The sequence below is a fragment of the Bipolaris zeicola genome (genome assembly GCF_000523435.1).
Source record: "Bipolaris zeicola 26-R-13 unplaced genomic scaffold scaffold_24, whole genome shotgun sequence".
NCBI lineage: Eukaryota > Fungi > Ascomycota > Dothideomycetes > Pleosporales > Pleosporaceae > Bipolaris > Bipolaris zeicola.
The window spans coordinates 178,200-199,738 of record NW_006912073.1 but is presented as its reverse complement, the minus strand read 5'-3'; the positions used below and the strand labels follow the sequence as shown (position 1 = coordinate 199,738).

General features: G+C 53.5%; 7 protein-coding genes across 7 annotated transcripts; 4 read left to right on the top strand and 3 right to left on the bottom strand.

The window, feature by feature from the left end:
* Positions 1-498: 498 nt before the first annotated feature.
* On the top strand, positions 499-2,994 carry COCCADRAFT_88187 (uncharacterized protein; the record flags this gene model as incomplete). The annotated part of the gene is made up of 5 exons (XM_007711077.1): positions 499-573; positions 639-670; positions 736-2,278; positions 2,339-2,647; positions 2,698-2,994. 5 exons carry the CDS (start codon positions 499-501, stop codon positions 2,992-2,994), a joined length of 2,256 nt encoding a protein of 751 aa, XP_007709267.1.
* Positions 2,995-3,472: 478 nt separating this feature from the next.
* COCCADRAFT_88055 (uncharacterized protein) lies at positions 3,473-5,338 on the top strand (the record flags this gene model as incomplete). The annotated part of the gene is made up of 2 exons (XM_007711076.1): positions 3,473-3,600; positions 3,760-5,338. The coding sequence occupies 2 exons, from the start codon at positions 3,473-3,475 to the stop codon at positions 5,336-5,338; spliced, it is 1,707 nt and encodes a 568-aa protein (XP_007709266.1).
* Positions 5,339-5,699: 361 nt separating this feature from the next.
* Positions 5,700-7,391, bottom strand: COCCADRAFT_88030 (uncharacterized protein; the record flags this gene model as incomplete). The annotated part of the gene is made up of 4 exons (XM_007711075.1): positions 5,700-6,815; positions 6,864-7,087; positions 7,149-7,195; positions 7,291-7,391. 4 exons carry the CDS (start codon positions 7,389-7,391, stop codon positions 5,700-5,702), a joined length of 1,488 nt encoding a protein of 495 aa, XP_007709265.1.
* A 669-nt stretch (positions 7,392-8,060) lies between these two features.
* Positions 8,061-14,141, top strand: COCCADRAFT_88075 (uncharacterized protein; the record flags this gene model as incomplete). Its single annotated transcript, XM_007711074.1, has 2 exons — positions 8,061-12,252; positions 12,298-14,141. 2 exons carry the CDS (start codon positions 8,061-8,063, stop codon positions 14,139-14,141), a joined length of 6,036 nt encoding a protein of 2,011 aa, XP_007709264.1.
* Positions 14,142-14,968: 827 nt separating this feature from the next.
* COCCADRAFT_34190 (uncharacterized protein) lies at positions 14,969-15,935 on the top strand (the record flags this gene model as incomplete). The annotated part of the gene is made up of 2 exons (XM_007711034.1): positions 14,969-15,679; positions 15,765-15,935. The coding sequence occupies 2 exons, from the start codon at positions 14,969-14,971 to the stop codon at positions 15,933-15,935; spliced, it is 882 nt and encodes a 293-aa protein (XP_007709224.1).
* Positions 15,936-16,979: 1,044 nt separating this feature from the next.
* On the bottom strand, positions 16,980-18,512 carry COCCADRAFT_34189 (uncharacterized protein; the record flags this gene model as incomplete). Its single annotated transcript, XM_007711033.1, has 1 exon — positions 16,980-18,512. One exon carries the CDS (start codon positions 18,510-18,512, stop codon positions 16,980-16,982), a length of 1,533 nt encoding a protein of 510 aa, XP_007709223.1.
* A 709-nt stretch (positions 18,513-19,221) lies between these two features.
* COCCADRAFT_88227 (uncharacterized protein) lies at positions 19,222-20,883 on the bottom strand (the record flags this gene model as incomplete). Its single annotated transcript, XM_007711073.1, has 2 exons — positions 19,222-19,898; positions 19,950-20,883. The coding sequence occupies 2 exons, from the start codon at positions 20,881-20,883 to the stop codon at positions 19,222-19,224; spliced, it is 1,611 nt and encodes a 536-aa protein (XP_007709263.1).
* Between the last annotated feature and the right edge of the window lie 656 nt (positions 20,884-21,539).

Below are 21,539 nucleotides of genomic sequence, written 5' to 3'. Positions count from 1 at the left end.
AGAAGTCGCCTACAACAGACGCGTCGGCGCTGGCACGGAGCGACTGGAGCATGACGCGACGCGTTGCTGTTGGTGATAGTGTTTGTGTGTGTGTTGATATTTGGTGTTGATGTTTGGACGGTTTGGTGTTGGCGTGCGGTGATGATGCGGCGGCGGCGGCGGACTTGGAGGGCGGCGGTGGTCTGTGCCGTCCGCCCGCCCAGCAAAAAAGAGCCCCGCTGTTTGGGGCCATCGAGAAAGTTCTGTGTGGTTCCTTTTGGGTTGTCGGGCATTCTTGTTAGGTCATACCAGCGCAGTCTTGAAATTTTGAAATTTTGCGGCGCGTGCCTCCCTGTATTGCTTCGCTACTACTCCTCGACACTTGTCCTGGTTTACCGCCCATAAAATCTCGCCGCACTAGATACCCCATATACCCTCTCTTACCCCTCCACACGCAAACACAACACAACACAACACACCCACTCCCCCCCATACACACCCCACCATCACAGATCAACAATGTCTGTAGTAGGAGTCGACTTGGGTACGCTCAACAGCGTCATTGCTGTTGCGCGGAATCGTGGTGTCGATGTTGTAAGTGCCACCGCATATCCTTCACTGTCACTGTCGTCCATGGCTCACACTGACTCACTATCCAGATTGCAAATGAGGTTTCCAACCGCGCAACACCGTAAGTAGCCCCCTCGCGAAGACATCACCCCTCAGAGAACACTCGGCTGACTGGCCATGATACAGATCACTAGTAGGCTTCGGCCCCAAGAGCAGATACATTGGTGAGATGGCCAAGAACCAAGAAATTTCCAACCTCAAGAACACCGTCTCGTCGTTTGTGCGCCTCGCCGGCCGCAGTCTCCAAGATCCAGATGTCCAGGTTGAGCAGGACTTTGTCTCTGCCCAGCTCGTCGACATCGACGGCCAGGTGGGCGCAGAGGTCAACTACCTGGGCAAGAAGGAGCGATTTACCGCCACCCAAATCACCGCCATGCACCTCACAAAAATGCGGGCCACAGCTTCTGCCGAGCTCAAGCTGCCCGTAAACGACATTGTCCTCAGCTGCCCCGTGTGGTACACCGACGCCCAGCGCCGCGCCATTCTCGACGCCGCAGAGATTGCCGGCCTCAAGTGCCTAAGACTCATCAACGACAACACCGCAGTCGCCCTCGGCTGGGGTATTCCAAAGCTCGACCTGCCTGGCCCAGAGGAGAAGCCACGGAGAGTCGTCTTTGTCAACATTGGCCACAGCAACTACACAGCCACTGTTGTCGAGTTCCGAAAGGGCGAACTCGCCGTCAAGTCGAGCGCTTGGGACAGGCACTTTGGTGGCCGCTACATCGACAAGGCCCTTGTCGAGCACTTCGCCAAGGAATTCAAGGAGAAGTACAAGATCGATGTCATGGAGAACGGAAAGGCGCGTTTCCGTCTCGCTGCTGGTGTTGAGAAGCTCAAGAAGGTTCTCTCTGCCAACAACATGGCGCCCATCAACGTCGAGTCCATCATGAACGACGTTGACGTGCGTGGTATGCTCAAGCGTGAGGAGCTCGAGGAGCTGATTAAGCCTCTCCTTGAGCGCGCCACTGCGCCCATTGAGCAGGCTCTCACCGAGGCCAAGCTTACCGTCGAAGACATTGACTCGATTGAGATGGTCGGCGGATGCACACGTGTCCCTGCGCTCAAGACGAAGATCCAAGACTTCTTTGGCAAGCCCCTGTCCTTCACCCTGAACCAAGATGAGGCTGTTGCCCGTGGATGCGCCTTCTGCTGCGCTATCCTCTCGCCAGTCTTCCGTGTCCGTGATTTCTCCGTCCACGACATGGTCAACTACCCCATTGAATTCACATGGGAAAAGTCAGAGGACATTCCCGACGAGGACACCAGCCTCACCGTCTTCAACAAGGGCAACGTCATGCCATCCACCAAGATCCTGACCTTCTACCGAAAACACCCCTTCGACCTGGAGGCCAGGTACGCCAAGCCTGAACAGCTTCCCGGAAAGATGAACCCCTGGATCGGCCGTTTCTCTGTCAAGGGCGTCAAGGAGGACCCCAAGGGCGATTTCATGATTTGCAAACTCAAGGCACGCCTCAACGTGCACGGTGTGCTCAACGTCGAGTCTGGATACTACGTCGAGGAGACCGAGGTCGAGGAGCCAATTCCCGAGTCTCCATCAGAGAAGAAAGAGGGTGATGTACGTTTTTCTGAATTTCCTAATGATTCGAGTACCAGCGAGCAAAGTTCAGCAGAACGTGCTGCGAAACGATACAAGCTTAGCGATGATTCTGTACATGCGCGTCCTTTTGCTTCTGCGCCCGAAATAAATGAGCTAACGAATGATGCGCAGGCAATGGACGTGGACAAGGATGCTCCTCCGGAGCCACCGAAGATGCGCAAGGTCAAGAAGCAGCTCCGCAAGGGAGATCTGCCTCTGTCTGCAGGCACTGCTTCGCTTGACGATGCCTCCAAGCAGATTGCGGCTGAGCGCGAGAACGCCATGATTATGGAGGACAAGCTCGTTGCCGACACCGAAAACGAGAAGAACAACCTTGAGAGCTTCATCTACGAGCTCAAGGACAAGATTCTCGACGTCTACGCTGAGTTTGCCAGCGATGACGAGAAGGCCAGGCTCAACCAGAAGCTCGAGACCATCGAGGTAAGTTCCAAAACTATTTTGCAGAAGGAAAATAGTACTAATAAAGACAGGAATGGTTATACGACGAGGGCGACGATGCGTCAAAGGCACAATACGTCTCCAAGAAGGAGGACATCCGCTCCATTGCCGGTCCTATCATCCAGCGCTACAACGACAAGATTGAGGGTGAGAGGCAAGCCGCCATGGAGAAGCAACAAAAGGAGCACGCTGCCAAGCAGGCTGAGCTGGAGCGCGCAAAGCGGGAAGCCGAGTCTAAGAAGCAGGCTGACGCGCCACCTGCTGAGGACTCAAAGGATACCGAGATGGCTGATGCCGAGGGCCAAAAGGCCGACGGCGCTGAGTCCTAGACGAGGAGATGTATGCAGGCGTATGGGCAAATGGAAAAAAAGCATTTGGACGGCGTAGTGTATATGACAAACTACGTTTTGGGAGGAAGGAAAGTGGTATTCGACTTTGTTCATTTTGTTTTCTGTGATGAGATCATGGTAATGCGATGCTTATGATAGACCAGTCCATAGATGAACGAATATGAGATTCGATGTCTTCAACGCTGGAAAATTTGGATGTTGGATGTTGAATATTTGATCTTCGAGGAGCACGGTGACGGGGCGTCAGGTGTCCCATCGTCCACATTGAGTAAAAGCCGAAAAGGAGTAGCGAGCGAATGAGAAAAGCTGAGCCGTGCCATTAGCGAGCTTCAGGCTGCCTTTTGATCCAATGCACCATGCATGAACCAATTGCTCCTTCAGTTTACTCAGCTTTTTATCACTCCACCCCAGCCTTATCGCCGAGTGAGAGTGGTGCTATCATTGCTTGGTAGTCGGAATGTTACAGGAGCTTACTAACGTACCCCTGAGACAACCAGCACCGCCTGTGTCTACAACATCTATCCTGCATACTGCAAGTACCGGGAGGGCGCGGAAGAAATCAAGGTCGGGATGTGGGACGTGCAAGTATGTTGCTATTATTTCGCTCTTCCTCCGCGGACCAATCCACTGTTTTGGGTTTCTTGCATTTTCTCTATCGTGAACGATATAGGATTGGAAGGACAAGATGGGGATCCCGACCCATGCAAGGTACCCTAGGTTGATATATACCTGACATGGAAACAGAGCACGCAAAGTAAAATGTGACGAGACAAAACCAGTCTGCAATCGCTGTCTCAGTACTGGTCGGACTTGTGATGGCTACGGTGCCCAGGGAGGAGGAGGAAATACTTATCTTGATCGATATGGCCGTCGTTCCCAACCAACTACGACTTCCTCAGAAGTTCAGCTTTCAAAACCTTTGGCAAAGTCTTTTCCATCAGACGAGTTACGCTACCTTGAGCTGTACAAACAGCGCGTATCATGGACGTCGTCAGGCTGGTTTGGGTATCCCTTCTGGCACGCAACTGTTATCCCAGCCCTTGCCTCTGAACCGGCTATCATGCATGCTGTCATTGCGCTGAGTGCTGCACACGAGTGTAATTTTATTCCAGGCCAGAGTATCGACACGAGAGAGAAATTCGTTCTCAAGCAGTACAGCCAGGCGATTTCCGCCTTACAGCCGATGCTGGCGAGGACCAGTGATACACAGGATGTCGCTGTAGTACTGGTAACATGCATGCTATTTACATTCCTGGAGTACCTAAGAGGGCGCCACGAAATCGCCGAGACCCATTTGAAGAACGGAATCAAGTTACTAGGCGACGGCCGTGTCCCGCGCTCCAGCGTCATGGAACAAAGCATTGTCCGCAGCTTCGCCGCCCTCGTCACGCAAAGAACCCTCTTCGGCTCCGACTTCCACCTCTCCAACCCAGACATCTTCCCACACTCGCTACACACCCTGAACTTACAAAAATCCATCTTCGCAAGTCCCGAAGCCGCAAAAGACGCCTTAGACACTATCCTCCGCCGCATAACCCACGCAGAGCACCTCTTCCAAACCTCCCAATCCCACCAGTCCCCCCCTTGCTTCGAAAAAACCCAATCCCACCTCCTTACCCTACTGAATTCCTGGCATGAAACATACAACCGCACCCAAGCCCACCTGAACTCCTGTCCGCCAGACAAAGACACACCGGCCTTTGGATCGCACCCCGGATCCTCGCGCACACCCCTCTCCTACACCCTCCTCCTCATGTCCCACAGCAGCGCCCAAATCCGAACGCACACCCTCCTCTCCACCTCCCCCTTATCCTACGCCGCCCACACGCCCCTCTTCCACCGCATCCTCTCCTGCGCCCGTACCATCCACATCGCCTACAGCTTCGCCGTCAAGATCCCCCAAAACGTAAACTTTGAAAATTCAATCTGCGAATCCGGTGTCGTTGCTTCCCTCTTTTATACTGGAATCAAATGCCGCGTTCGCTGTTTGCGGCGCTACGCGCATGCGTCGTTGAAGGCGGTGCCGCGCATGGAGGGGTGCTGGGATAGTCCTGTTGTGGCGAATGTGGTGGAGAGGGTTATGGGTATGGAGGATGTGGGCGTGTGGGATGGAAGTAAGGAAGAAGAAAAGGATTTGACGACACTCCCGAAGTTGGAGGTTGTGGAGGAGGCGGAGAGAGGGGTCGTGGTGCAGGAGGAGAAGCTGTTTCGGAGTGTAAAGGTGGAGATGAGGGGGGAGGGGGGTAGGGCGGAGGTTAGGTGTGAGAGGGTTGGTGGGGATGGAGAGGTTGAGGTTGTGGTGTTTGAGGTTAAAAATAAATGATTTTCTTTTCTTTTACTCTTCCTTTGGTAGCAGTATAGATTGTCGGTAGAGGTTGGGTGCAATTTTGCTAGCCAGCGGATTAGTCTAGTAGTGGCGAACAAGGGGATATTTCAACGAGGTGATACTTGAAATCGCCAAAGAAACAACACAAATTCAAGAGTGGGAGAGATATCAACTATCAAGCAATACAACAATGGGACAAAAATAATTTCATGAGGGGGATAGAACAAGGCGCCATCCATCCACTATACATAAAAAAATCGTTCCGTCCGGGTTGGAAATCCATTTCTCATCTAGCCAGAGAGGTAAAGTTACACGCACATATTCATCCGCCCTGAAATGCACCCAATTACAACAAAATCTACAACATAAGCTCAAGAGGGTTCTCAATTGCCTTCTTCAGCTCACGCATAAACTCGCCACCAACGGCACCGTCAACAACCTTGTGGTCAAAGCTTCCGGTGATGACAATCTGGTCGTCCCACTCAATGCTTGCCGAGCCATCCTCAGAGGCCTCGCCGGATACGGCAACCTTCCTGGTGGCGCCAATGGCGACAATGCAGGCTTGCGGGGGGTTGATGACGGCGGTGAATCGCTCGACGGCGGGGTTCATGCCCATGTTGGAAATGGTGATGGTTCCGCCCTGGTACTCCTCAGGCTTGAGCTTGCCATCGCGTGCGCGCTTGCCAAGGTCCTTGATCTGTGATGAGATGGTCTGGAGACCGAGTCCAGTGACGTTCTTGACGATGGGAGTCATCAGGCCAACAGGGGTGGAGACGGCGACCGAGACGTCGACAGTGTTGTGCTGGCGGATAATGACCTTTCCACCCTCCTCACGCCATGAGGAGTTGGCAGCGGGGACCTTGCTTGCGGCAATGGCAAGCGCCTTGACGAGCAAGTCGTTGACCGAAAGCTTGTAGGCGCCGTTGGCGGAAGCGTTAAGAACCTCGCGGAGCTTGAGAAGCTTGGAGACGGAAATGTTGGAGGCGACAAAGTAGTGGGGGTTCTGCTGCATGCTCTCGGTAAGACGGCTGGCGATGACCTTGCGCATGCTGCTCGCCTCGGTATCCTGGTAAGCAGGGCCCGCGGCAGCGGCAGAGGAAGCTCCCGCAGCAGGCTTGTAGTTTTCAACATCCTGCTTGGTAATGGCTCCGCCCTTGCCAGTGCCCTTGATGGAACCAATCGGGACGCCCTTCTCGAGAGCGAGCTTCTTGACGGCGGGGGAGATGGCAGGCTGGCGCTGGAGGGCCGTCTCGAGACGGGCACCGGTCGAGTCTGATTCGATGGCAGCAGGTGCGGACTGCTCCTTGGCTGGAGGGGCGGTCTTGGAGCCGGAGTTGTTGGGGGGCTCGCTGGCTTCCGAAGCCTCACCCTGCTTGGGAGATGAAGCGGCCTTCTTGTCACCACCGGCGTCCTCAATGGAGAAGCTCTCAAAGGCCGAGACGTCTTCACCTTCCTCAACCATGACGGCGATTGGCTGTGATGGTCAGTATAGTGATTCCACGTGAATTCCGAGCACACTTACGCTTCCGACTGCAACATCCTTTTCACCAGCGTCGCGGAGGATCTTGGCAATGGTGCCCTCCTCCTGGAACTCAAAGTCCATCTGTGCCTTGTCCGTCTCGATCTCGACGAGCACATCACCGGGCGCTATCGAGTCGCCAACCTTCTTCTGCCATGCGCCAATGTTTCCGGAGGTCATGGTCGGGGAGAGGGCAGGCATGCTGATAACGCTGTGGGGTGGGTAGGCTGCGGCGAGGGGAGGTTAGCGGTGCGGACAGGACGTGCTAGCAGACAGCAGGATGCTCACATTTGGAGGCATAGTACCGGGCGAGGGCAGAGAGGGCGGGTGTGCGTCTACATGTTTCGCGGTCAGCCAGTGATGTCGGGATTGGGCCCGGGATTGGTGTTTGCAGGCCGTGTGTGGTGTTGTAGGGATGGCAGCAACGTACGCGGTACAAGTCGCGGGAGAGAAGGCGCCGCGCAGGGCAATTGAACCCCTCGAGGTCAATTGGGAGCCCGCCCGGGATAGCAGAGTGGTGGCAGCGGGCATTGTGTCGGGGTTCCTGGATGCGCTGAGATTTTGCTCTAAGCGATGGCCGGGAAGAGGGAGGGGAGAAGCAGCAGCTCTTCTTTCTTCGGGGGCAGGTCGGGAAGAGAGCAGGCGCAGGCAATGGAGCTGGGAGACCGCTCAAGGCTCTGGAGCTGGACTGGGCAAGGGAGAGATGGCAGACTGGAGATGTCGCTCAACAGAAAAGTTTAGTGCTGGCCAGCTTGTTGGAGATCCGTCGGCGGGTACTAAGCGTTATGACCCGATGGCCCTAACGCGAGATTTCGGAAAGGCTTGTGGCGGCGGTGGCTGATGATCCCTGAGTGGCTGACCCGTGGGTGTGGCTGATGTGGCTAGTGTGGCTTGACCAGCTAGCGCCCCCAGTCGGCCAGGTACGCAGCTCACCAGCTCTGGGTCCGCCCCAACTAGCCAGGAAAGACACTTTGTCATCTCATAATTAGGCACGGCCCGCATCCTGGAATCGGCCTGGATTGCATTACGTTGCCTTGTGCGCCATTGCAACTGTGCGACTGCCCTCCCATCTCTTGCTTCGTGTTTGAATTGGGGTCATGGATGGTCGCTGACCCAAGCCCGCTCGTCCGTCCTCCAACCTTGGTCCCTTAATCATAGTAGCCTGGCCGTAGTCGTGACAACCTACTTACACACACCACAATGGCCGACACCGAGCCCCCACCAATAACACAAATACAGGCCTCGGACGCCGAGGAAAAGGCCGCTGCCATGGGTGAAAATGAGACGCCTGCCGCAGCCCCAGAAAAAACAACGGACGACGAGGAGAAGAAAGAGGCGGAACAGACGGACGAGGATGAGGACGAAGACGACGAAGACGACGATGACGACAGTGACTCTGATGCAGGCTCCGAGCATGCCTCGCCTGCCCCGGATGAGGCAGAAACAGAGACAGACAAGGCAGCAAATGCAGAATCAGAAGCACCAGCAGTAAAACCCTCTCGGGAAGAAGCCGACACCTCAACATCTACAACCGAGGCACCAGCGTTATCCGTCCCGGATACCTCAGACCCGCCGCGCACCTCGGAGCAGATGTTCGACCAGCGCCTCCCCCTCGAATCCCGCTCACGAACAGACTCGCAGTCGACCGTCGCCACCACCGCAACCCGCCCCTCGACGCGCAGCTCCCTCGTCTTCGTCGTCACTGCGCTCGAGACCATTGCCGCTTCCAAGGATGCCCGCAAGAACAAAAAGTTGGGCGACAGCACCAATGCCGCCCTGTCTGCCATCAAGAACGAGGGTGACCCCGCGCGCATCAACCCCGAGGTCCTATTCGAACCCCTTCAACTCGCCTCAGAGGCCCCCAATGTCCCCGTCTCTATCACCGCCCTCGACTGCATCGGCAAGCTCATCAGCTACTCCTACTTCTCCGTCCCTACCGACCCCCGCCCTGACAACAGCGAGGCACCGCCCCTAATTGAAAGGGCCATAGACACAATATGCGATTGCTTTCAGGGTGAGGCCACGGCCCCAGAGATCCAGCTGCAGATTGTAAAGTCCCTGCTCGCCGCCATATTGAACGACAAGATTGTGGTACATGGAGCCGGATTGCTCAAGGCTGTGCGACTCACGTACAACATCTTCCTCCTATCAAAGTCGAGTGCAAACCAGCAGGTTGCTCAAGGTGCACTGACCCAGATGGTCGGCACTGTTTTTGAAAGAGTCAAGGCCAGATTGGCTGCCAAGGAAGCTCGGCTGAATCTGTCACGCGTGTCTCTCAACGACAAGAACATTTCTGGAGAGAGTGTACATCGGGGAGAACCTAGTCCGACAGGCTTCGACGGTGATGAGCCCAATGGCGAGGATGAGCCTGATGAATCAGCCACGCCCAACGACAAGGCCGTCGACCAACACACCGGGCCCAAAATTACACTACAAAGCTTTGAAAACAATATGAGCTTCAACGACGACCGTATACACGATAATGCGCCAACGCTCGTGACTCGGATCAAAGCCAAGGCTGGCTCGCGGCAGGTCTCGGGCCAAGACGGCGCCTCGCCTCACATCAACACTGAAGAAGAGGAAGAGGACGAGATATTTGTCAAAGATGCGTACCTAGTCTTCAGAGCCATGTGCCGGCTGAGCACAAAGAGTCTGTCAGTTGACCACGCTCACGATGTGCGGTCGCAGGGCATGCGCTCCAAGCTTCTCTCACTGCACATGATCCACACCATCTTGTTCAATAACATTGCTGTCTTTGAATCACCCTACGCTACCATACGCAGTGGCAGCGATGAGCCTACAAGTTTCATTCAGGCGGTCAAGCAATACCTGTGTTTGAGCCTTAGTCGGAATGGTGCAAGTTCAGTAAAGCAGGTGTTCGAAGTGGCCTGTGAGGTATTCTGGCAGATGCTCAAGTTCCTGCGCATATCACTCAAGAAGGAAGTCGAGGTGTTTCTCAAGGAAATTTACCTGGCAACATTAGACAAGCGAAGTGCCCCTGCATTTCAGAAGCAATACATTTTGACAATATTTGGAAGGCTGGCTGCAGACCCCCGAGCCCTGGTAGAGATCTATCTCAACTATGACTGCGACCGCACCGCACTTGACAACATGTTCCAACGCGTTGTGGAGCACCTGTCCAAGATTTCAAGCAACCCTGTCACAATCACACCAATGCAGCAGCAGGCGTATCAGGAGCAGCGGGAAAAGCAGGCCAAGCAAATGGACTGGCAAACCCGAGGCACCCTGCCCCCCTCGCTCACTACAGCCTCCATGAACTCTTCACATGAGACTGAACAGAGCTTTCCTCAAGAATATGCTATGAAGCAAGAGTCGCTGGAGGCATTGGTTGAGATACTGCGCTCGCTCGTCAACTGGGCGCAACAGGCGCTTCCCGAGAACACAAAGGCAGTCCATTCAAGCTTGCGCCCATCACTAGATGACCTTAGAGTATCCATAGACACGCGAACGCTCGCAGAGTCTCCAATGATTGGTGCAGACTCTGGCACAGTCACGCCGCTTGCGGAAGATGACTACAGCCAGCTTGAAAAGGCCAAGCAGCGGAAGACTGCTCTGACGAATGCATTGAAGCAGTTCAACTACAAGCCGAAACGTGGGCTCAAGACGCTCATAGCAGAGGGCTTCATTCCCTCGAACAAGCCTGAAGACGTTGCTCGTTTCTTTTTGGATAATGACCAAATCGACAAGACGGCACTTGGCGAATTTCTCGGTGAGGGCGATCCAGAGAATATCGCCATCATGCATGCTTTTGTAGACTTGATGGACTTTTCAAAGACACGCTTCACCGACGCCCTACGACGTTTCCTTCAGAGCTTCCGATTGCCCGGTGAAGCCCAGAAAATTGATCGTTTCATGCTGAAGTTTGCGGAAAGATATATTACTGGCAACCCCAACGCATTCGCCAACGCCGATACAGCATACGTCTTGTCGTATTCAGTCATTATGCTGAACGTCGACCAGCATAGCAAGAAGATGAAGGGCCCCCGCATGACACCGGCTGACTTCATCAAGAACAACCGCGGTATCAATGACAATGCTGATCTCCCGGAGGAGTATCTCCAAGGCATATTTGATGAAATCTCACGAAACGAGATCGTCTTGAACACAGAACAGGAGGCTGCTGCCGACAAAGGCTTAATCAACCAGCAGCCTACTGGCGGACTGTCAAGTATTGGTCAAGTACTGACAGGAAGTGCTCGCGACTCTCAGCGAGAAGCAATTGTTCAGGCTTCAGAAGCAATGGCCAACAAAACCGAGCAGCTCTACAAACAGCTCCTTCGTGCTCAGCGGAGAACAGCCGCCGCTCCCACTGTATCCAAATTCATTCCTGCTTCATCCTCCAAGCATGTCGGTCCAATGTTCGAAGTCGCCTGGATGCCTGTCCTGACCGCTCTCTCTGGCCAAGCCCAGGATCACAACATTGAAATTATTCGCCTGTGCATTGAAGGCATCAAGTTATCAATTCGCATTTCATGTTTGTTTGACCTCGATAACTCGCGACAAGCTTTCGTCGCCTTCCTCTCACGCTTCACGAACCTTTACAACGTGAGCGAGATGAAGGTGAGGAATATGGAGGCTCTGAAAGCATTGATCGAAATCGCACAAACAGAGGGAAACCTACTCCGAGAATCATGGCGCGAGGTACTCACCTGCGTGTCTCAACTGGACCGTTTCCAGCTCATCTCTGCTGGTATCGACGAGCGCGCCGTTCCCGATGTGCTTAAGTCTAGTTCGGGAACTTCGCAGCCGCGCAAAAACCTCAACGTCCCAGGGAAGAACCGGCGAGCAAACTCGACAGCAGGCAACTTCGGCTTCCATTCGGAAGTGGCCGAGGAAAGTCGGTCTGTCGAAATCGTTAGAGGGGTAGACCGCATTTTCACCAACAGCGCAAATCTATCGGGAGAAGCGATTGTCGATTTTGTCAAAGCACTCACTCAAGTCAGCTGGCAGGAAATTCAATCCTCCGGTCAGAGCGAGTCGCCGCGTACTTACAGCTTACAAAAGTTGGTAGAAATCAGTGGCTACAACATGACGCGTGTACGTTTCGAGTGGACCAATATCTGGCAGGTACTGGGCGCTCACTTCAACGACGTGGGCTGCCACACCAACACCAACGTTGTCTATTTTGCTCTGAACTCGCTGCGGCAGCTGTCGATGAAGTTCATGGAGATTGAGGAGCTGCCTGGTTTCAAGTTCCAGAAAGACTTTTTGAAGCCTTTTGAGCACATTATCAACAACACCAACGTCGTGTCCGTCAAAGACATGGTACTACGCTGCTTGATTCAGATGATTCAGGCACGGGGGGAGAACATTCGCTCGGGTTGGAAAACTATGTTCGGTGTCTTCACTGTGGCTGCGAGAGAGCCTTACGGTACGTTGAAATTGGTTCAGGTCATGTATAGTCACTAACAAAAAGCAGAGGGCATCGTCAACCTTGCATTTGAGAACGTCACTCAAGTGTACAACACACGATTTGGCGTCGTCATATCGCAAGGCGCCTTTGCTGACCTGATTGTATGCCTTACTGAGTTCTCAAAGAATTTCAAGTTCCAGAAGAAGTCACTACAGGCGATAGAACTTTTGAAGTCGTCTGTACCCAAGATGCTCCGGACGCCTGAATGTTCGTTGTCTGCTCGCGCCGGCTACTTGAAAGAATCCGAAACGGCCTCTTCGATACCAAAGCAGCCCAGCCGGCAAACGCAGGAAGAGCAGTTTTGGTTCCCTGTCCTCTTTGCTTTCCACGACGTCTTGATGACTGGCGAGGATTTGGAAGTGCGGTCAAGAGCCTTGAGTTATCTATTCGACACTCTGATCAGCTACGGTAACAACTTTCCCCGTGAATTTTGGGACATGCTTTGGCGGCAGCTGCTGTACCCAATCTTTATGGTATTGAAATCCAAGTCGGAGATGACAAAGGTTTTGAACCACGAAGAGCTTTCCGTCTGGCTTTCGACAACCATGATCCAGGCTCTGCGCAACATGATTAAACTTTTCACACACTTTTTCGATTCGTTGGAGTACATGCTCGACCGCTTCCTCGATCTTCTGGCACTTTGTATATGTCAAGAGAATGACACATTGGCACGCATTGGCAGCAACTGCCTCCAGCAGCTTATATTGCAAAATGTTCAAAAGTTCACGCCAGGCCATTGGAGCCAGGTTGTGAGAGCGTTCGTTGATCTCTTCCAAAGGACAGAAGCTACCGCATTATTTTCTGCAGCCACCAGCGGATCTTCACCACAGCACCCTCCAGTGAATGGATCGGGAAACTCGGCAGACAACATGACACCAACAACAGATGGACCAACGGGCGAGCTCTCCCTGCAGACACCTGCGGAAGAGCCAAAGGTAGACAACGCGCTTGGCATCAACGGCCTGTCAAACGCACAGAAGCCATCCCTCGTCGCCTCAGAGTCTACCAGCACCCTTGGTGGCGAGCAACGCATGCCCTCTCCGCTGCCCAAACGCCAAACACAAGAGCTTGAGGACTATCGTCCTGAAGGCCAAGACCTCCAACAGCCTCCTGTTGTAGTCACCGCCGCTCGCCGACGTTTCTTCAACCAAATCATAACCAAATGTGTTCTTCAGTTGCTCATGATCGAGACGGTTCAAGAGCTCTTCACCAACGATGCTGTCTACGAAAAGATTCCCTCGGGAGAACTCTTGCGTCTGATGGCCGTACTGAAGAAATCGTACCACTTTGCAAAGCGCTTCAATGCGAACCGCGACTTGCGGTCCCGACTCTTCAGGGAAGGTTTTATGAAGCAGCCACCGAATCTGCTCAAGCAGGAAAGCGGATCTGCGTCAGTCTACGTGAGCATTCTCTTCCGAATGTACCACGACACGTCCAACGACCGCGCTGCCTCGCGCGCGGACACTGAAGCTGCGCTGATCCCCCTGTGCGAAGACATCATCGCGTCCTATGTGGAGCTCGATGAGGAAACCCAGCAACGCAACATTGTCACTTGGCGACCTGTTGTTGTCACCGTGCTGGACGGCTACACTGGTCTTCCCAACGCCGACTTTGAAAAGAACATTGATCTTTTCGCACCTCTGGTAGTCGGGCTCCTGGGCACTGAGATGGCACCAGACATTCAGCGCAGCGTGCAGGCACTTGTGGGGCGCATTTTCGAAACTAAACTTGGAATGGCCAAGGTACCGCTCATGCCGGCCGCCAGTCGGAGTCCGCGGGGAAGTTTTATAGGCAGCCCTACGATGGCGATGCAGAGGAGGTTCAGCACAAGCAAGGGCGGGAGGTAGTGTTTCAGATTTGTTTTTTCGGCGTTTTATTTCAAAGATACCCTTTTTAGGGGGTTTTACAATTTAACTCGATCGAGGAGAATAGTAGGATTTTCTTTTTCACTTGGCTTCTAGCCTGACGGCAGCTTTGGGGTCTGTGTTTTGCATCTTTGGTTCCTCCACTGCTGGAGAGGGGTGTTCCTCTTTTTCCATATTTGTGCATCTGTGACGACAGGCGTTTGGCTCTAGACACGAAAAGGTGAATGATACTGAGTAATGAGGCTGGCATTACGCTGTATGAACAAATGTACATTTGGATATGTTATTCAAGCTAAAAGAATCCCCTTAGGTTGGTTCCATTTTAGTGAGCAAACAAATCTTCTTGCTAATCTCCATAGAGACTTTTATGTAGTTGTTGTAATAGATAGCAGCTGAAAACTCGGCTTGTTCCGTCAAAGATGAGGCTCGAGTCTTTTTTTAGTGTAATAATCTTGTAGTTTGGTACTACTATCAACCTTGGCAAAGCTTATTTCAAATGTAAATATTATTTACTTGGAAGCACTCGTAGTATAGTTGAATGATTTCGCGGCATAATTGTCCTCACGTGATAACACGAGACGAATAACTGGGTTGATCTTATGTCACAGCTTCCACGAAATGAAGGACTTCAGGCTGTTAGTGGGTAAAACACGTTGGTAGTACAATATCAGCGGCGGTATTGCGGATATGAAAACGCCCAAGCTTTGTCGATCTGGTAGACAGGTTTAGTCAGCCCCTACTGGTTATTTTCGCCACCTCTATTCCATTTCAACTTCACTCGTACTATTAGACTTTGAACAACTGCTATCATGGAACAGCCATGTCCTCTCATAGAGCAGCCTGGTACCCCTAAACATCGCCGCACCACTCCTCTGAGCAGGGATGATCGGTTGAGGATTCATACATTATGGAAAGCTGGTCATAAACAGCAATGGATAGCAGACCATCTTGGCTTCAAACTTCGTCAAGTGACGTACGTACTTAGCGGACCCGTAACACCACGAAAGAAGACTGGTCGGCCTAAGAAAAAACCAGCATCAGAGGAGGAGGTACAGGAACTCAGAGATGGGCTGCAGAATTTGAACAGCAGACTACTCGAGTTGAAGCAGGGGGTGCGAGGTCCCAGTAATGGGCAAAAAAGTATCAAAAATGGGCCAGAGAGCTTTAATGGAAAAGCCCAAGGCATAAATAATGGTCTGCAGCATGTAGAGCATCAACCACAAAATGTTCAACAAGTTCCGCAGCAAGTATACCATGGGCATCATTTGCCAGGACATATCAGCCAGGTGCCACAACCAGTACACCGTCATGGGATTCCAGGGCAAGTCCACCAATTGCCGCAACACCCACATCAGGTGCTTCCACAAAACCTTCATCAGGTACCGCAGCATATTCATCAGGCGCCACAACACATCCATCCAGTACCACAGCCGATTCATAAGGCACCGCATCAAATCTACCAGGCACCACAGCAGGTCCATCAGTTATCACAAAACGTACCTCAGGGGCCACCACGGAATGTAGTCCCGGAACCACAACAAACAACAAGAGCCCAGGAGCCGCCAAAGCAAATACCGGAACTCCAGCAGCCGCAACAGCACGTAGTCCCGGAACTGGAAAAAGACACCAGAAGTCCAGGAACCGCAGATATCAGGAGATGAAGAGTCGCAAGATACGGCCATCGAGACGCCATCAAACGTTGTAGATAAAGGACTAGATACGAAATGCGTAGATCGGGAGCAGGAGCATGCCGTTCAGAAGGAGCAAAAGACATAACTACAAAAAGACGGATCAGGAGCCTCAAGACTCTCCAAAGTCACAGAGGACTACCAAGAATCAGAGCATGAAGACAATGAGTGGCAAAATAGTGGGATTGAAGGGAAAAAAAAGAGGGTGAATGAGGAGGTGAAGGTAATACATCGCACCGTCACTACAATCAGTCTAATTATTCTACTTTCATCATAATACCACTTTAACCAAAATACAATTTTTTTCAGGTAGCTACTATTTTCAAACCCCATACCATCTTCTCAATATCTTACTCATTTGGCCCACAACTCAACAATCAATCACCAAACATCCCATCCCATCCCTCCAAAAAAGAAAATCCGTCCAAGCTCTCACACCATCCCCACATCACCCCCCACCACTTCCACCTACCACTAAACATTTTTCCAACCCAACAAAAATAATTTCTCCAACCGCAAAAGAAAAGGGCGTCTACTGATGAGACAAGAGCAAAAGGACAGAAAAAAGAAAGCGACCGATGTGGGACTCGAACCCACAGCCTCAGCCTTAGGAGGGCTGCGCGCTACCATTGCGCCAACCGGCCTTGTTTGATTTGATGGAAGATTCCAGTCTTGTTTTGAATATATATCGCGATGTTTCGTACTTGGGCGGACGAGATGCGCCACATACTTGCGCCCCCCCCCAATCGCAGTACAGCAATACACGTACTTGGAAACCTAGAGAATATTTTTTTTCAACATGTAGGAAGGAAAAAAAAGAGAAGCTATAGAGTTTCTACATGCGTCTCTTGTACAAATACTCTCTACCTAGACGAAAAATCTGCAAACTATATAGAAGAGTAGAAAAGTGAAAGAAGAAGAAAAAAAGGTATCATTTAAACAGTCAAGAAGATAATCCCCCCCTCTACACCTACACCTACATGACCTCTCTCTCTTCCAGAAGAACACACGCTTTTCCATAACTGTACAAAAAAAAATATCCTTACGCGGCACCCCTAGAGAAAAAAACCTCATCCTCAAAAAGAAAGATAGGGAGAAAAGAGAAGAAGGAGAGATATAAAGGGTCGATAAATCACGCACTCTCCGCCCTTCCGCTCCCCCTCCTCGCAACCCTCGCGACGCTCTCTCCACGCTCAGCCTCATACCCCGGATCCTCACTCAATTCACTCATACTCTCTGCATTACTCAGCATACTGGCGCGTTTGCTCTGCCAAACAGGTACATTGCCATCACTCGGTGTGCCTGGTCTGGACGACGAAGTCGGGTTTGCCGTTTGTTTAAGTATAGGACTAGGAGGTTGACGAGCGGACTGCGCTGTTCCTTGGGAAATGAGAGTGGAACTGGAGCGGAGGGAGGATTTGCGACTGGTAGTCGTGCTGCTGGATGCGTTACTCCAGCGGCGCTCGCGGGATTCGAGGGGGCGGAGGCGGGCGTCGAGGTCGAGGTCGGTGGTTGTGGGGGTGGTGCTGCGGGAGGAGGAGCGGGAGTGGGAGCGGTCTCTGTTGCGGGTTGGTTGGAGGAGGCTGGAGCGGCGCTTGCGGGAAGAGCCCGTGTGGGAGAGAGTGCGGTGGTGGGCGTGGTGACCGGATTTCTCGACGTCAGCGCTGCGGCTGCTGAGGCCGCGGGCACGCTTCCAGCCGCGCCAGCCAGTCCACCAGAGCCAGCCGCCTTCTTCGCGGGCGATTTCGCGTTGGCGGGCGCGGACGCGCTTGCGGAGTTCGGCTCGTCGTTCGTTTTCCGTGGCCCAGTATTCATTTCTGTAGACTTCCCATTCTTGGCGAAAGTCGGGTGTGAATGGCTTTGGTAAGAGAAGCAGCTTGATGTAGTCGCCTCCAGGCGCAATGTCTTCCTCGGCATACTCCTTGCCATCCTCGACTATACGGTGTCTTGGTCGACCTCCATCCAACGCATGCTTACTCTCTTGTGCGACATTGATAAAGTGATATGAGCTTCCTCCAGTCTCTCCGCCCCAAAGACCACCGGAGAATGGCACAACGAAATGCGCCCACTCGACCAATTCTCTCCACCATGGCCCTCTTATGACGACAATCTTGGCATTCATACCCCTCAGCCCGCGGTTGGCAACACCAATCCAGCGCCGTGGCCACCGGACTCCCCTCTCCCATTGTCCAGTTGCCCAGAACAGAAGAGCAGTCACAACACCTGTGATGAAGCCGACCTTCTGTAGCATATCAAGTAGCCAGTATTGTGAACCGCCAATTCCCTTGCCGTCCTCCCGCGGCCGTAGCCACAGTAGGTAAAAGCAGAAGCCTATCCATACCGCCAGCAGCGTAAGCACAAAAGTGTTTTGCCGGCGCCGCGCGCGCAAGGTGAGGTACTGGCTGCGGAGACTAGCTTCTAGGATGAGAAGATTCAAGTATATCTGGGGCGGGGACGATGGGAGTAGGGCCGTGGGGTCGCTAATAACGGGCGGTCGCGGGGTTTTGATGGTAGGGAGTCGGTCGTTTGCGTCGTGGGGGCCGTGTGCGAGTATCGAGGCCGAGTATGGCGGCGGGTCTCTCTCCATGCTCTCGGCGAGCTTGTTTACGTTTGTGCTGGGCGGCGGAGCGCCTTTGACCATCTGGTCCAGGGTCTGGTTCGCCATTTTGCGTGTAGTGTTCACCGTCCGTGGCGTGCTTCTGTGACGTCGACTGCGTCTGCGTCTGGCGATGACATGTGAGGCCCGAGTCACAGGAGCCGAGAGTTGTACAGTAGCAGTAGTAGCAGCAGCAAGGGCAGAGCGCTATTGCATGGCGATATATGTGCCGGGAAAACGCGTCCCTGGGTTTGTGACTTTCACGTGAAGATGCAAGGGTCTCGTGCTCATATCGAACGAGAGAGGGACAGACAGAGGGTGTCGTGTATGCGCGACTCGGATGGCATGGGAGGATGCAGCCGCTGGCCTAGCCGGGAGCGGTGAGGACCAGGATTGCTGGCACCGTTGTGTGTCTACCCCACCACGCCTAGCATCGTATAGGCAGGCCGGGCTGGGAGGTTTCGACGACATGAGGTGACACGTCCTAGGCCATGCACTAGATCAAGACGTGGACGGGACGGGGCCGGGGCAGACTGCATGCAGGGCCTCATGTGAGGAGATCATCTCTGCACCCGCCGGCCATGGGAGGGGTACCGTCCACCCGGGCGGAGTCTCTACACCCACAACCCATCACGAGTCGACTGCATCTAAACAAAAAAAAACTATGCTAACATTGTCATGCCTGCAGTTGGAGAGGCTCTACTAACCAAACGCCAAGCAGTTCACAACCCAACCGACAAACGCCCAATACTATGCACATCCGTCTATCCACCCAATTCTATCCGCGTCTTCGTTCCTGTTCTCTCCGCCTGACTTCTTCCATCTCCTCTAGCATCACCCGGTTGAACTGCTCCCACCCGTCCAGGTACACATGGTGACCCGCCTTGTTGATGATGATGACCTTGGCAATGCCATGATCTTGCTTCTTCTCCTCGGGCGATGCCTTTGCCAATATGCGTTCACGCTCCTGTTTCATCTTCTCCTCCGCAGCGAACCCGCCCGCAACATCCATCCAGTCATTCTCTCCGTACATGAAGATGACAGGGAAACCCTTCTCGCGCTGCGCGGCCGGTTCAGAGCTTGCAGATTGGTTTGGTGGGGCATCGCCATCCACAGAAGGCGTGTCATGTGCTTGTATCCACTGCCGCCCTACGCCCTGTATCCTCCGAATCAGAGGGCTGCGGGCAAACGCACCGGGGGCTAGGAGGTATGACAGCGCATACTCTGAACTACCGCGCTGGCGGAACAGAGCGTAGCTGTAGTCGTGCAGTGCCTGCGCTTCCTCTTCGGGCAAATGTGAGAACCGGCGTGATGTCCATCCCGACACAAGACGCGGTCCAAGAGGTCCTGACCAGCGGACAAAGGTAAAGGGAGATACCATATTTGCTTCCCAGAGTGAATACAACCACCATGGTAATCGTCGTTTGGGTGGCTCCTTGCCGTCTTTTGCTGGGGCTGGGACATGTTAGTTGTGTGCTGACGCCACCAACCCTGGTCTAAACGTACCTTTTCCCCCCTTTTGCTGGTTCATGAAATTGTTTTTATCCGCAGTTGACGCCTGCACCCCGCTTTGGTTCGTCTCGGCAGCGTCCTGGGTAAACTCGTTCGCCATGGTTGAATCCTGGGGTCCGGGCATCTCCTCATCGACTGCATATGGGTCTTCTGGTATGCCCACTGGGGAAGCCAGGATCAACTTGTTCAGATGGCCCGGATACTTCAATGCGTAGGCCACAGCCAGGTATCCACCCAGACTATGGCCCAGCAGTGTGAAGCGCTCCAACCCTCGCTTGATCCTCCATTCCTCGAGCGCGTCCACGAACCACGACTCGGTTTCTGCAATCTTGCCCTCCTTGTCTTTGGCGTGGATCTTGAACGACGGCCGGCTACTTCGTCCCATGCCTAGCAGATCCAGTGCATAGACCTTCCAACCCTCGGCACGCGATATGGCCTCAAAGTTGCGATAAAAGAAGCCCAATCCAGCACCATAGCCATGCAACATGACCAGATTGTTCTCCACCTCCTCGCCTAAGCGCTCGACAGAAAACTCATTGAGCGCGCGATCCTTGCCACTCAACTCGACCATCTGCGAGTTCCATCGTCGTGGGCCATAAGGGTCGTTGGCCGCAGTAGTCGTGGTGTGGTCTTCGGGGTGTTTCGGTGGCGCATTCAGGTCGACGGACGAAGGCACTGCAGAGCCTGAGGCGGCGCCCGTTTGCGTGTGTGTCGGTGGGCTCTGGAGGTGGGGGACAAAAGAGAGGACGCGGTGTTCGGTTGCCATAGGGGAGAGGCCAGCCCACCACTGCTCGAAGCCTGCCTTTGCTGACAGCGGGAACCATTTGGAGAAGCGACCTTGTGCCTCTCCTTGCTCCTTTGCGCGCTGGCTTGCCAGCATACTTTGCTGGCCTCCCTGAGCGCCTTCTGGATGATCCGGGGCCGCCATGGTGGAATTCGCTTTGCTTTCGATACGAATGGGAGTGCTGAGGCTCAGGCTGATATAACTTGCGCCACCAAATCCAACGCTCTTATGAAGCACGCTGCGGGCAGTTGGTCGTGCCAGATAGGACTGGAGCATTCGCAGGCGCACCGTGTATGCAGACAGGGGATTCTTTGTTATAGTAAATGTTCGCAGGCGCGAACTCAGAGTAGGTGGCGGTATGATTGCGGTATTTGTGGTGTCGCAGAGCGCCCTGAGGCGCTGACTGCGATGAAGTAAATTGGGGCGAAGTGCTGACGTCGACACGCTCTGGACGAGTTCGGATGGCGAATGGAGATTGCGACACGGAGATAGTAGTGAACACCGGGCCGTATCGACCAAGACGTCGGGCGAATTCTCAGCCCGCCCCGTCACACCAAGTATGGAGTATACTTACGTATCATGTAAGGGCTGAGGTGGGCAAGCCGGGTATGTACATGCGTCAATCCTGGCAACGAAGCGAGCAGAAAACAGGTGTTCAGAATGCCATGTGCCATTGCTCAAGGCACCATCGATAAAAGTCACTTGAGCCTCATCACCTGCCTGGCCGCGCGCACTACCGCCCCCCACCAATCACGATCCCCTGATCCCCCACACCGATGACCAAGACATTCCTTTGGCGG